The sequence below is a fragment of the Anolis carolinensis genome, chromosome 6, assembly GCF_035594765.1.
Source record: "Anolis carolinensis isolate JA03-04 chromosome 6, rAnoCar3.1.pri, whole genome shotgun sequence".
In the NCBI taxonomy this organism is placed as follows: domain Eukaryota; kingdom Metazoa; phylum Chordata; class Lepidosauria; order Squamata; family Dactyloidae; genus Anolis; species Anolis carolinensis.
In genome coordinates this window covers 22,419,703-22,434,703 of record NC_085846.1, presented here as the reverse complement: position 1 = coordinate 22,434,703, position 15,001 = coordinate 22,419,703, and the positions used below count along the sequence as shown (strand labels likewise).

Sequence of the window (15,001 nt, the reverse complement as noted above, 5' to 3'; positions counted from 1 at the left end):
ATATGTGACAATTTTTCTCCACTAGATGTAAAAAAAACAACAACTCAAAAACAAGAGTTGATGTCTATTTGGACTTGCAACTATTTCTCAAAAAAGACTTGTCTTGTAGACTTGGTTTGACTCTGCATTTCGGTCTCTGTTGCTTTATAGTTCCTTGTCTTTGACAGATGTTCCCGATCCTCCTGAAGCTGCGCATATCACCTCCGTTGGTGAGGACTGGGCCATTTTGGTGTGGGAGCCACCAAAATATGATGGCGGTATGCCTGTGACTGGTGAGTGAACCAATGAAACTAGTCGGTCATTGTTGTGTGCCTTCAAGTCATTTCCAACTTACGGTGACCTTAATGTGGTCCTATCACAGGGTTTTCCTGGCATAATTTGTTCATGGAGAGACGCAGTTGTCATTACCTTTCTCTGATGCTGAGAGCATGAGACTTGCCCAAAGTCGCTTAATGAATTTCCATGGCTGAGCAGGGGTTCAGACTCTGGTGTCTGGAGCATTCAAACATCTATGCTACACGATCTCAGTAGATTGTATTAAATTTCAGTTTGGAGCTTCATCATCATTTACCAGTCCAATTAGCAGAAAGCAAACAATATTTTTTAAAAAATTATAAAAGCGACACTCTGTCTTTATAGATCACAGTGCAGGAAAAGGGGGATGGTGGCACTGACCCATGGGGAGCTGGTCTGCTATCCATTCCCACCCTGAAGTCTCGGGTTGCTCTGGAGCTTCACTGAACCTCTGGAGCAGTCTCCAACTTTGTGTTCTGTGGTATTAATCTGTAGACCAGCCCTTGGTAAAACACATCAGCTTCTTATGTTTATATATTTTTGTGGAGTTGTTTCAGGTCTGATGATGATGACCATAGTGCTCCCCATTGACATGCCTGCTTTAAAGCATTTTATGATGTTGATGCCACCTCTACAATTGTGTGATCTAATCAATACTCTTCCCATGTCACCATTACCAGTACTTCAGCCTCTTCAGTAAGGTATCCCCTTCTCTTCTTGGGCTTGAAATGACTACAACAAGAAGCTTTACATTTCACAGCTCCATTGACCTCCAGGTCATCTAAATGACTGAAAATAGTGCTCACATTGGCTTTCCTTGTCCATGCTTGATGATTCACAATACACCTGTGTTCACATTAATATTAGATAGGTCTGGTTATTTGAAAAGGTCAGGATGTTGTGTTTTCCTCTCATTAATCTCATGTTTCCCTTTGCATCCCAGGATACCTGATGGAGCGCAAGAAGAAGGGAAGCATGCGCTGGATGAAACTCAATTTTGAAGTGTTCACTGAGACCACCTATGAGTCCACCAAGATGATTGAAGGGGTGATGTATGAGATGCGTGTCTTTGCAGTCAATGCCATCGGAGTCTCCCAGCCCAGCCAAAATACCAAACCTTTCATGCCAATTGGTGAGTGAGTAGCTGTTGATGAAGTGTAGAAATAGGGTGAGGTGGTGAGGTAGTAAAGCAATGAAGAAAAACAATGATAAGAACAATATTAACCCTACATTAGTCCAATTGTATGTTGAAGTGGGAATGATTGTATATAGAGTTGTTTAAATGTAATTGATTTATAGAGATGCAATGTGAGCTGGAGATTGCATCATGCACTGTCTGCTGTCCACTATGCGAGTGTGTAAAGAGTTAACTGTGTATTGCATCAGACAGCAGAGGTGGTTATAAATAGCTCCCTGTGTTATCTGTTTTCTGCCCTCTGCCCTCTGCCTCTCTGCACTCTGTCTGTATATATCGTCTTGAGAGTTATCCGTTTGTTAGTAAATCTTTTGTAGATAGCCAAACAGGCTTCAGCCTCTTTATTGGTGCCAGTGATTCTTCGTTGATCTTCCGCTGCAGGTGCGTTTATCCAAACCACGCGCTCTGACAGTGGTTATACTATGAAAAGTCGCAGAAAAGTGTACTTTATTTGGCAAATTAGTATATTATATCTTATGTGACAAATTAGCATATTATATGTAGAAAATGAACATGAAAATGCATATGGGGTATCCTAAGAACTTTTAAAAATTGCAAGCTGATTCATAACCAGGTGGAGAGGAACTTTAAAATGGGAAAATGAGAAACCAAATCAAACTAAATGGACAGCATTGCATCATTGATGTAGGTGCTCTTGTATGTATGTAGGTAGTGAGTCTTCTTCTTCCCAATCCAGCCCCTACCAGTGAGCCACTCCACCTCACCTTGGAGGATGTGACGGACACTACAGCGACCCTGAAATGGCGTGCCCCAGACCGCGTTGGAGCAGGGGGCATTGATGGCTACCTCGTTGAGTATTGCAAGGAAGGAAGTGAGTTCCTGTGGCAGAAAGGGAAAGGCCTAGGTGTCTCTTTGAATGAGGGAGGGATCTCAGTGTACTGTGCTGTCCATCAAAAGTATGATTTTCACTTCAAGCAAAGATCCTAAATATCTTTTGGCCAAACTACATGAGACCTTCTATTTCTTAAGTTTTAAGATCTCAAGGAGTGAAGAGTGTGCTTGCTTTTTGCTCTTTGTCCCCTCACTCTCTTGATTCACTTTTCACCAGCTGATGAATGGATACCTTGCAACACAGAGTTGGTGGAGCGCTGCGGCTTCACTGCTAAAGACCTTCCGACAGGAGAGAAGCTTTTGTTCCGAGTGGTTGCCGTCAACATCGCTGGCAGGAGTCCACCAGCTACCTTTGGACAGCCCGTTACCATCCGGGAGATTGTCCGTGAGTCAATTTGGGCAACTTGAGATTTAAAATCCAAGCCTATAATGCCCTTGCCCTCTTCTCTGGACTTTAAAGAAAAAGGCTGTATATTGCAAGCATAGGTGAGAGGGAGCAGGAACAATCTGCTATCTGTGTTTCTGAACCGGAGGAGAGCGAGATTGTACTGCTATTTGCAATGGGATGGAGCCTCTCTTGACATAAATAGTAGTTCTTCTCCCCAGTGGGGGAAAAAATACAGGCACACCATGCAAGTCTCAAATGGAAGCCTTGCAATGACATTTTATTTCATTTTGCCCTGATTGGGGAGGTTGAATTTTTGGTTTTATAGCTGATCAGAATCTGCTTCCTATCCTAACAAATTTTGATTTTTTTTCCTCCTGCTGTCAATTACCTTAGCTGTTCCTGGCCCCTTCCAGCAGAATTCACACTCCACTGAATTCATCTCATAACTCTAATTTGGAAGGAATTAGACATTTCAACCTAAAGCACTTCCCCAGAGTAAATAGAAACAGGGACTGAGATCCCCTGGTTTCTTCATTTAATTCTCCTCAATATTTATTTAGCCCATACACAGCCTGGAGATTTTACAAGACATATGACTCATATTCTCCCCTTCCCCTCATTTCTTTTCACTATCCAGCATCCTTCAGGGTTTTCAAGCCCCTTGTTCTCTCTTTGCTTCCCACAGAACAGCCCAAGATCCGTTTGCCTCGTCACCTCCGACAGACGTACATCAAAAAAGTCGGGGAACAAATCAATATGGTGATCCCATTCCAGGTGAGCAACTGGCCTTAAAAATAATGCCTCTGAGTCTTCAAATAGAAGGAATAATGAGAAACTGGGGAGACACAAAAACAAGGGTTTCATTTGCCAGCAGGGGAGGACAAATGAAGCAAGAGGTAGCTGTAGTGACCAGCAGCTACTAGTAAGGTCGTGCAGGCATTGGCTCTTCATCAGGGCCAAAATGTGTGTACTGGGATCCAAAAATGTAATATTGGTCTGCTTTAGCTTCCTTTTTAGGAACAAGTATTAATATAGTAGAACATAGAGGTGACCATGGCACTGTAGTTTCTATATTCTTCCTTTGTAGAAGTCTTCAGATTTCTGATTAAATTAATATCAAGTGCTGATGGCCACAGGTTCTAAATGTTCTAAAGATGCTGAATCTTGGCTGACTTTGGAAGTTAAGCAGAATCAAGTCTGGTTAATAATAATAAGATGGTAGATTGCTGATGAATACTAGGCTCTATTTCAGAAGGAGAGACTAGCCAAACTACCTCTTAAGTATTTATTTGCCTAAGAAAACACTATGACATTCAAAGGGTTGCTATAAGTCGAAAGGTAGCTGGAAGGCACACATGTACAGACAAATAACCATATTTTTAATGACTTGGATACATTCTGCTCACTGTATGTGCAATTTAATACCAATAGAAAACATAAGATCCACGATATTATTGGACTGAAACTCCTATTATTCCTTGCCATTGACTATTCTATCTAGCACTGATGGATGTAGCAATCTGGGATCATCTGAACAGCCACACATTTCTCATCCCGGATACATAATGTATATATTCAATTTCTCAATAATAAACAAGCTTCTTCCTGGGCTGTTTTGCACTGGCCCTATAAATATAGCCATAAAGATTAGAATCTGAATTTCTATAGTCTTTCAAGAACTGGTTGTATTCTTAGATATGTGTGTGAGGGTTGCCTGTATATTTCACTTTATTTTGAAATAAAATAAACTTCCATTGTCAAAATCCATGGCTTCATCCCAGATTTTGAGAGGCAAGGAGCTTACAGTTCAATTCAACACTTCTTGCTGTAACTAATTCTCTCTATCTTCATTGTTTGTTTGATTTTCCCAGCTTCTTCTGCATTGTTACTTCATAAGTACAGACTTATGTACCCCTTCTGAAAGTTCTGGTGGGTAGCCTTTAAGAAATTTCCAAACATCTCCCAACTAGCAACACTTCCTCAGAAAACATAAATTATTTATTTATTTATTTATTTATTTTTCAAACTTATATGCCGCCACTCCCCTAGGGCTCGGAGTGGCTTACAAGAACCAGCTAAAATCAACAATTTAAAAAACATCTTAAAAACATCTTTAAAACATCTTAAAAACATCCTAAAGCACCTTTTAAAACATCAACAACAGAACTCAAAAGCCTGTCGAAACATTATACTCTCTAGTCCACTAACAATCTATCCTCCTTTAAAAGTATGGTTGTCCAGTCACTGTAAACACACATATGAGAGCTACATGTAAGTCTCATTCTAATTTCATATCGCCTTTAACATCTTCTGCCTTTTTAGATGCTATGGCTCTACTCTTGCTCTTCATATTTCCATGCTGTGCACAATTTCTTCCACTTCATATATGTGAATGGTGGAGATTAGTGGAGTATCCAAAGGAGAGTGAAATTCCATTGCATTGTCTTTTTGGAGCGATGGCTCTGAGTATATACAGTTTGGTCTGGTCTCACCCACATTGTTTGGGATCTCTGATCTGTTTCTTTTCATTCTGTTGTAATGCTGCGTCCTGAAGTCACTTGTGCCCTAATAGAGGACGTAATAGGGGGAAGCTTCTCGGCTTTAAAAAGAATACCACATGCTTGATAAGGAATAACAACAGAGCTATGCTTAGAATGAAGAGCCCCTCCGTGCTGATCCTAAAGCATTCTATCAACTCCAGGGTAAACCCCGTCCCGTCGTCACCTGGATGAAGGATGGTCAGCCTCTGAACCCCCAAGAGGTCCATATCCGCACCTCGGACCTTGACACCATCCTCTTCATACGCAAGGCTGAACGACACCACTCAGGCAGCTATGAGCTCAAAGTTCAGATTGAGAATATGGAAGACAAAGCTGCCATCAAGATTCGAGTTGTGGGTAAGGATAATGTACTGTCTGTGATTTCCCTGTTGCCACAGCAAGTTTCCTTTTTTTTCCCAAAAAAAGAAGATGATGATATTTGAGTTGGGGTAGAAGATGAGATGAGGGTGTATAAATGAGCAGATGGGAGCTCTAGTGGAATCAATTTCCATTCAGGGATGTGGTTTTATCATAAGTAGTAGCACAGCATGGAAACTGGTTTTTTTGGATTAGCCTCCAGAATCCTCAAGGATTCTTGGAGATTTTGGAAGTAGTAGTCCAAAAAAGTAATATATCCAAGCTCTCCAGCAAACACGGAAAATGGAGAAAGATAGAGAGATATATACTGTAATAATATCTGATCCAAATGTCAGCAAGGTCCTGCCTTCACACATTATTTTGTTCAACATTACATTCCTTGCCTTATCCCTGCTACAGATAGAGATTTGGAGTGACATATGATAAGAAGAGGACTTTTTGATCAATTATTATCTGAACTTTTGAACTGGAGGAGACCAGGACTGAATGTGCCATTTTGTGTGTGCGGAGTATCTGTGGTCACTTTTTTAAATACAAGAGTAGGGCCAAGGCAACTGTTTACATAGAGGGCTAGTAGCATTGTAGAATGGAAACAGTTGTGGACAGGTGTTTGTGTGCAGACAGGGAGACAAAGAATGGTTTCCCCGCTGAAGAGAGCAGAAAAAGAGACTTGTATCCCCGTGTTTTCTCATTTCTCCTTGCTTTCTAACAGCTGCTAAATTGTTAATAAGCCTTAATCCAGTTCTGCTCCACCAGTCTCCTCTCCCATCCCCACCCCATGAGAACCCTAGACATTCACAACTCTCAGGCACTGAAGACAACAAGGGAGTCGGCATTGTATAGCCGCTTGTTGGCAGGGCCTGGCACACGGGGCTTTCTAGGTTTGCCTTGGCTAACGGCCCTACCCAACAGGTTGTCACCCTCCCCTTTGGAGGCATATTTTGCCATTGCCACATTTTCTCCTTGCCACATTTTCTCTTTGTCCCTTTCTGGTAGCCCCTTTCTTCCTTACCCCTTTTTCTTTTACCCGCTCCCTCCCTTCCCCCATCCAAGAGGGAGATATCATATTCCAGCGCTCTATATTTAAGCTTACTTGATGAGTTAAGCCAGATGATATCCCTTTTCGGTACTGCTGAAAAGACACCCTCTCTCCCCTCTCCCCAGACACACTTTCTGATCAGCCGCAACTAATCCTTCTTTGGCTGTCGGAATGTTTGAAGCACAATTTAGCTTCTTCCACCAAAAGCCTTCTGAGAATCTGCCTTTGAGAGAGGCATATATTTGAGAAAGGCTGCCCTCAGTGTTGTCCTCCACTCATCCCAACCATCATAACTACCACTGGATAGGGCTGGATCACACACCCTCCTTATCCATTATGTGTCTGAGGGCATATTTTTAGTGATATAGCATAGCTGCTCCTTGAATTCAGTTTGGACCAAAAGGAAATCCAAAATCATTCACTCTCTCCAATTTACTATCTTAGCAATAGCAGGTGTTAAATGGTAAAGGTGGGCAACCAGCAGTCCTTTGGATACAAACATTTTTTGGCCTTTGAGAGAACTATCCCTCTCCACAGCAGACCTGTTGAGGATTCCTCTTCTTCAGAAGAGGAAGGGGAGCAGGAAAGTGTTCAGGAATTAGAGGTGGAGTTGCAATCACAGGAGGAGGTTTTGCAAGTACACACATTTAAGGAAAGACGAAAGGAAACAGAGCGGAGATGCAGTTCAGCTAGAATACCTACCAGAAATGCTAAAGTAATTGGGAACCACCCTAGCAACTGCTGAGTGGGGGAACTCAGGGCTATAAATCAGAAGCAGGTGGAGTCACCTTTTGCTGGTAACAAACTGACTCTAATGCTTAAGCCTTCACTCCCCTTGTGCCTGCTTCAAGTTTGCATTTGGAGAACTGCTCCTAAGGAAGTAAGACTGTTGCCTTATTTGGAATTTATCAGAGACTTAAGAACTGTGTTAGCATTAAGACTTCTTTGCTTTCTTTTGCATTATCCAACTGAGTGTGCTGTTCTTTATGTTGCTGAAGTAAAGCAAAGTAAAGCAGTTTTCATTTACTTACCACGTTGTTTTAAGGCTGTTCTTGAGAGACAAATCAGGACAAGACCACCAGGCAAGTAAGAAGGTGGAATTGAGATTGGTAGACAAAATTTCCAGAATAATAAGAGCAATGACTCTGCTCACTTACAGCTTTGGTTCTGATCACTGGTGATATGAGATCCACAAAAGATTACTTCCAAGCAGGCATGTAGCTGGGGGGGGGGGGGGGGGAGCTTGAGGGGCTTCAGCCCCCCCCCCCCCCCCGAAATTCTCAGGGTGGTCCACGAGAAGGCGTTACATTTATTATTTAAAGTGTTATGTTTATTCATATCATGATCTGAGGACCATGCTCAATATATCCCATATGCGTGGGGGTATTGGGATAATGATACAAAAGGTTTGCTAGGGTAGATCCTCTCTCACTCAGACTCAGCCCCCCCCCCCCTGAACCAAAATCCCAGCCACCGCCTCCCCCCCCGAATCAAAATCCTGGCTATGGGCCTGCTTCCAAGGGAAAACAGTTCTTCACAGTGAAGAATTAATGTGCCAGCCTGGAACTTAGGAAATCAAGTCCTCTGGTACCATGAAAATATTTGAGTAACCAGAATCTCAACCTACTTTACAGGCTTATTGGAAGGGCAAGAAAAAGCCATATTCACCACATTGAGGAAAGGCAGAATGCTATAGTCAACTGTCCATATTCACTGGGGTTAGGGGCATATGATTCCCATGAACCTGAAAATGCACAGAAATAAATTACAATATTTTCCCTAAGACAACACTTCTCTAGGAATTTCTAGATCTTCCACATGGCTCTATGGTTCACTTCCGCTTGAAGCTGACCATAGAGTCACACTGGACGATCTAGAGATTCCTATAGAGGTGTTTTCTCTAGAAATCTCTGGGTCCTCCAGGATCACCAGAGAAAGTTGATCTACACTGGAGGACCTAGATATTCCTAGAGAGAGAGAAATCCATGAATAATCAAACCTGCAAAAGTCAACACGGCAAATGTGGAAGGACTACTGTAATAAATACTTATAGAGGACCAGTGCCACTTCCCCTGGTCTGGAGATCTCATGGATCAAGTTGTGTTTGAGAAGGGTAATTTTTGTTTCATCATTTAGAGTAGACTGAGGGATAATCCTCAGATTTTTCCATTCTGTAAATAGAGCTGGACTAGATAGCCCTTGTGGTCTCTTCCAACTTTATGACTTTATGACTCTTCCCTCTTTGTCTGCAGAGAAACCTGGTCCGGCGCACAATGTGATGGTGAAAGAGGTGTGGGGTTTCAATGCCTTAGTAGAATGGGAGCCTCCTAAGGACAATGGGAATTCAGAGATCACCGGCTACTCAATCCAAAAAGCTGACAAGAAGACGATGGTACGTCAGTGCCTCTTCTCTCCTGGCCTGTCTTGGTCAGTCTAATAACATGCAGAGACATTATTTGACTGGGTAGTGGTGTGCTACTATTCAGTATTGACACCTGTGCAGTGACAACATGCACTGATGGTGCTGTATGTAATGAGAGTACTTTATAAGCTTAACCCTTTCTGTCCACTTACTACCCCCGTTTCATGTTATTCCCTTTCTGACTTTTTGCTCCCATTTCTCCTCCTCCAGGAGTGGTTCACTGTATATGAGCACAACCGCCTCACCCGCTGCACAGTGTCTGACCTTATCATGGGCAATGAATACTTCTTCCGAGTCTACAGTGAGAACATCTGTGGACTGAGTGAGGCCCCTGGCGTCTCTAAAAATACTGCCAAGATTCAGAAAACTGGTAAATGCACATATGGCTAAATGGGCACCTGGGAGCATTCCACAGTCTTACCCAAAATAATGTTGGTGAACACTTAACAGTTCAAGAGAAAACATATTTGCAATTACCATATTCATTTAAATATAGATTTCAGTATGCAGTTCCACGTACTGAAATGATGAATCATATAACAATGGCAAAATGGAACTGTGTAGACTTATGCAAAAGTGATGGATTGATTGGGCAATTCCATGTCTGCTCAATAGTGTTCCATTAAATTCAGTGGGTCATACTTTCTAGAAACTAGATATTGGATTGCAATCCGATTTGTCCATCCCTATATAGGCTGATATATCTCCTGATGTGCTCTCTTCCCTGCCAGGGATAATCTGCAAACAGTTAAATTACAAGGAGCATGACTTCCGCATGGCACCTATGTTCTTGACACCACTGGTGGACCGTGTAGTAGTGGCTGGATATACCACGGCTCTGAACTGTGCAGTGAGAGGGCATCCCAAAGTAAGTACTGAATGGGGTTGGAGCATGGCAGATTACTGCCAAAGTAAATAGTTTTTCGTGGCAACATGCTGTCTTAGTATTCAAAGTATTAAGATTTTTATATCACTTTAATACAAATATTTTATATTTAAATTGATTTTTATTTGGTGTAAGCTGGATTCCCTTAGGATACAGATTTGTGGTAGCAAGCCCGTTTTAGTTCAGAGGAATGACTGTGTTTTAATCTAATGCTCATTATTTAATTGTAAATGTTTGTTATCTAATTGTGCTGTATTTTATGTTTTATATTTATTGATGTGTTATTGTTTTATTTCATTGTTTGTATTTTATTATATTGCACTTATTGTATTATGTTGTAAACCATCCCGAGTCCCCTGGGGAGAAGGGGAGGGATATAAACAAATATCATCATCATCATCATCATCATCATCATCATCATCAAAATCTTTTCTGATCTGTTTCCCAGCCTAAGATCATCTGGATGAAGAACAAAATGGACATTAGTGGGGATCCTAAGTTTTTGCAGAAAAACAGCCAGGGAGTGCTGACCCTCAACATCCGCAAGCCAAGTCCTTTCGATAGTGCCACTTACTCCTGCAAAGCCATCAATGAACTAGGAGAATCCATTGTGGAGTGCAAGCTGGAGGTCAAAGGTAATGTTGAGGGGAGAAGGAGATGGGTTGGAAGCTTGTTCGAGGGATGGGTTTGCCATTGGCCTGCATCTTTTACCTGTTTCCACTCTTGTGAACCCTATTCCTGCTAACTATTTCTCTAGAATTGTCATTCTTTATTCACTCATATTTTATTTTATAATGTCATTTTTATGATATGATCATAGCATCTCAAGATATAGTAGAATTTTATTGATTTCTGCTACTTCAAATATGATTTGTAGTCTTTTTCTTTGCCATTAAAATGCAATTCTCTAGCATTGGGTGGCAAAACACTATTGAGGCTTTTAAGAGCAGCTGCACCCTTAATTGAAAGCTTCCAGAGTGCCCTCAGTGTCCCCTTTACTGCTTCTGGTGGAGAACAGGTAATAAACAATCCTATACCGGGCTGTGGCGCAGGCTGGAAAGCAAGCCAGCTGCAACAAATCAACAAATCACTCTGACCAAGAGGTCATGAGTTCGAGGCCAGCCCGGTGCCTGCGTCTTATCTCTGTCTCCGTTCTGTGTCATGGCATTGAATGTTTGCCTTTATGTGTGCAATGTGATCTGCCCTGAGTCCCCTTTGGGATGAGAAGGGCGGAATATAAATGCTGTAAATAAATAAATATACAACCCAACTTCTTTTTCCTGCTTCTGAAGTGAAGCTATTTTACTCTAGAAGAAAACAAACAAATAATTAAAGAAACCAGCAATTAAAGTTCCTCCTCCAAATGACTAACAGAAACTGCCTGAAAATTAGTAATCCCTTAAACATGCTGAAGAGAAATAAGTAATGCAATCAGAAATCCACAAGCATGTGAATTTCAACAGAAAGGAGGAAATCATTAAAATAAACAAAATCTGGCTACCAGTACTAAAAAAAACTCTAAAATCAGGACAGTAAATAAAGAACAACACTTAGAAAATAGGAATTCTAGACAGGAAACAATCAGGGCCAGCAAAACCACCCAACAAAGGATTTGCTCAGGCAGGAAGCAGCCAGGCTTTGAAGCTGCAAGGCCAATCAATGCTAATTAAGATGGCCAGTTGCAACATTCACACTTGCCTCAACAGACAGGAGTTCTTTCTTCCATACTGGACATTCCATATATATATATATATATATAAACCTCACTTGCCCAGTTTCCATCAGACCTCACAGCCTCTGAGGATGTCTGCCATAGATGTGGGTGAAACATCAGGAGAGAATGCTTCTGGAATGGCCTTATAGCCCCCAAAAATTAACAAACCCAGTGCAAGGAAACATTTTTAACATAGGATGGTAAAACATTAAACATCCAGGCCTCCCCTGGGCAACATCTTTGCAGACGGCTAATTTTCTCACACCAGAAGTGACTTGCAGTTTCTCAAGTTGCTTCCTGATACGAGAAAAAAACCCACAAATCTACACATGTAACTTCATACTGTTCAAATAGCTAGTTGTTTCTACAAAATAAAGGCAGCCTCACTGATGTTAGCCTTCAGAACCCATCTGCTTTAGCCAGCATAGCTCATGGTTGAGTGATGATGTCAACTACAGTCCAATACCCAAAAGACCACAGGTGTGAAGAACTCTCTCCTAAAATTTTAATGCAGCAGGCCTTCCTCTGTCTGTTATCTCCTGAGTCATTTTAATAAGTTTATCAGAGAAACCTAGACTCCAAATATTTGGAAATCTTCCTAAATGGTAGTACACATGCTTAAGTCTCATTGTCCTTGGAACCTGCAAATGCACTCTTAGATCTGGACTCCCAGATAAATGTCAGGCATTGTAGACAATTTTATATGGCTATCTGTTGCCATGTAAGCCAGTTATTGATGGCGAAGCAGGAAGGAGCAAGCAGCAGGTCCTTTGCAAATAGGCCTTCTGAGCAGAGGAAAATAATATTTTTGGGGATTGGTTCCAGGTTGGTTTGGAGTTGTTGGTCATACTGCCTTGCTTTAACAAGATTATTGTCATGTTATCTCTCATTAGGTTGTCAAGTTTAAACCACTTAATTTCATCTGTGCTGCGAACACTGGGACGGGATCAGCAAAACAGGGAGATGGGACTCAGAGCAATTGTGTGCTGTCTCATTATTTGGCAATCTAGTGGTCTCTGGGCTGAAAAGTGGCAATCTCATATGGTTCTTAGATAATGCATGTGAAGGAGACAATAAGAGAATTCCTCATACACTTCATGGGTCAGTGTTACCCTTTGTTGAACGATGAAGTACTGATGAACTAAGGAAATATTCTGTACAACCCAAAGGTTTGCATATCAAGAAAGAGAAGATTAATTATCTAACTTATTTAGTTTGGCAAAGGACACATCATACAGTATTATAACAACATTTTTTGGCTTGTGCAGGATATTTCAAATACCAAATTTGAAAATATTCGAAAACTCAAAATTGTCTGTCTTGGTGGATGATGTGATGATTTAATATACACAAACTGCTTCAATGCACAAAATTATTAAAAAATATTATGTCAATATTTTTCAGGCTTTGTGTATAAGGAATGTATGAAGCTAATTCATGTTGTAGTTAGATTTGGGTTCTTTCTCAAAGATAGATCATAATGTACGTATACGCAATATTGATATTCCAAAATCCAGACACTTTAGCTTCCAGGCTTTTTGGATAAGGGATACTTAATGAAAGGTCCCAGGTTCAAACCCCGGGAGCGGCATGCGTGGCCACTGTTAGCTCCAGCTTCTGCCAACCTAGCAGTTCAAAAACATGCCAATGTGAGTAGATCAATAGGTACCGCTCCGGCGGGAAGGTAACGGCGCTCTATGCAGTCATGCCGGCCACATGACCTTGGAGGTGTCTATGGACTACGCCAGCTCTTCCATTTAGAAATGGAGATGAGCACCAACCCCCAGAGTCAGACATGACTGGACTTAACGTCAGGGGAAACCTTTACCTTTTAACGTGTACTAAAAATCCAAGATCAAAGTAGTCTAAATTTTGCCTTAAGAAAAGGTGATTATGTCATATCAATTATGCTTGCATTTCTCATTTTAACTTTTGTTCTGGTTTGTGAGATGGGGTACTTATTTGAGAGCACAGATGCAGAAAGGAAAGTGATATGAGAAACTTTCCTTTAGCAAATGTCTTTATTTATCAGAGGGTCCAAGATATCTAGCAGCCCCGAGTCATCTCGGGGGGAGAGGGGGGATATAAATAAAGCTTATTATCTAATTCCAAGGCAGATGTGTATTGGGGTAGGGGAAAACATTCTGTTTGGGTGACTTGTATTTCCAAACCAGATCTCTCAGTCCCTATATGGGAAGACAGAATGTACTTTTCCTTGTTCTTTCTCACTCTCTTACTCTGCTCCCTTCTCTCTTCTCTCTGCAGCACCACAATAACCCTGTTGACGCTACTGCCAAGACTGGAAAAGGTAAGCAACTTGGAACATACTTTCTAGTGTATATAGGCAGGCACACACAGTCAATGTGTATTCCAAAAACAAGAGTGACTTCTGGTGCATCTACATTGTATCATTATTGCAGTTTGACACTACTTTAACTACCATGGCTCAAGGTTATGAAATACTGAGATTTGTACTTTGTTGAAGTGCCAGCAATTTATCAGAATAGACTAAAGACATTTTAAAGCAACTCTCAGGATTCCATAGCATCGAGCTATGGAAGTTAAAGTGGTGTCAAACTGCATTCATTTTGCAGTGTGGATGTAGCCTTAGATGGGGTGCAGGGTATTGGAGAGTTCATAGCTGCAGCTTGAGGGAAGGTCAGTGCAACTGAATCATGGTGGTTGTAAAAGCTTGGAAGTTATTATTTATCAGTTCATAGTTCTCAAAATCTCACTCCTGATCATGCTGCTTGCTGTGAGGATTCTGGGAGTTGCAGTCAAAAATGAATGTTTCCAAGTGAAGAAGATGGGAAGAGATGTGTATCTGGGATTAGACCTAATATAAAGGGATAGAATGGGAACAGGGCAGGGAGAGCGGAGGTAAAGTGCCCAGAAGCCATATTTGAAAATGGGGAAGTTTTGTATTAAATACTCCCAAAGATTCAGCAACCCTGACTTCTTGCTGTGTTTTCTCCACAGCTTATGAATGCCGCCTTCTTTTCTCCATGGTGTCCCTTCCCACCGTGTGCCATTGCTAAGGGCAGAGGACATTGTCTCTCCTTTGCTCCCCACTACCAAAGAAGCCACTCATATCATGGGCTTGAATAGAAGCAGCTACCACAGATTAGCCAGCTGGCTCCTGTATCTGTTCATGTGTCTGTCTGGTCAGTTACTGTGTCAATAAAGTGATCGTGATGGGATTTTCTGTGTCTCTGTCCCTCTTTTTTGGAAAAGAGAGCAAGGATTCAAGGCAGGCATGGGACAGCTCCTGAAGCAGTCCAGGTTTGCTTTGG

At 41.5% G+C, this 15,001-nt stretch overlaps 1 protein-coding gene across 2 annotated transcripts in view; it reads left to right on the top strand.

Annotated features, from left to right (window-relative positions):
• mybpc2 (myosin binding protein C2) overlaps positions 1 to 14,908 on the top strand; it is a 67,914-nt gene extending 53,006 nt beyond the window's left edge. For both annotated transcript variants that reach the window (XM_008113580.3, XM_003222684.4), the window contains exons 19-30: positions 168 to 272; positions 1,238 to 1,426; positions 2,187 to 2,321; positions 2,559 to 2,726; positions 3,415 to 3,503; positions 5,431 to 5,626; positions 8,939 to 9,078; positions 9,319 to 9,478; positions 9,840 to 9,976; positions 10,443 to 10,629; positions 13,974 to 14,016; positions 14,688 to 14,908. In XM_008113580.3, coding sequence (XP_008111787.2) covers positions 168 to 272; positions 1,238 to 1,426; positions 2,187 to 2,321; positions 2,559 to 2,726; positions 3,415 to 3,503; positions 5,431 to 5,626; positions 8,939 to 9,078; positions 9,319 to 9,478; positions 9,840 to 9,976; positions 10,443 to 10,629; positions 13,974 to 13,984 — 1,517 coding nt within the window. In that variant the 3' untranslated portion in view covers positions 13,985 to 14,016; positions 14,688 to 14,908. The remainder of the gene's footprint in view (positions 1 to 167; positions 273 to 1,237; positions 1,427 to 2,186; positions 2,322 to 2,558; positions 2,727 to 3,414; positions 3,504 to 5,430; positions 5,627 to 8,938; positions 9,079 to 9,318; positions 9,479 to 9,839; positions 9,977 to 10,442; positions 10,630 to 13,973; positions 14,017 to 14,687) is intronic.
• The last annotated feature ends 93 nt before the right edge of the window (positions 14,909 to 15,001 follow it).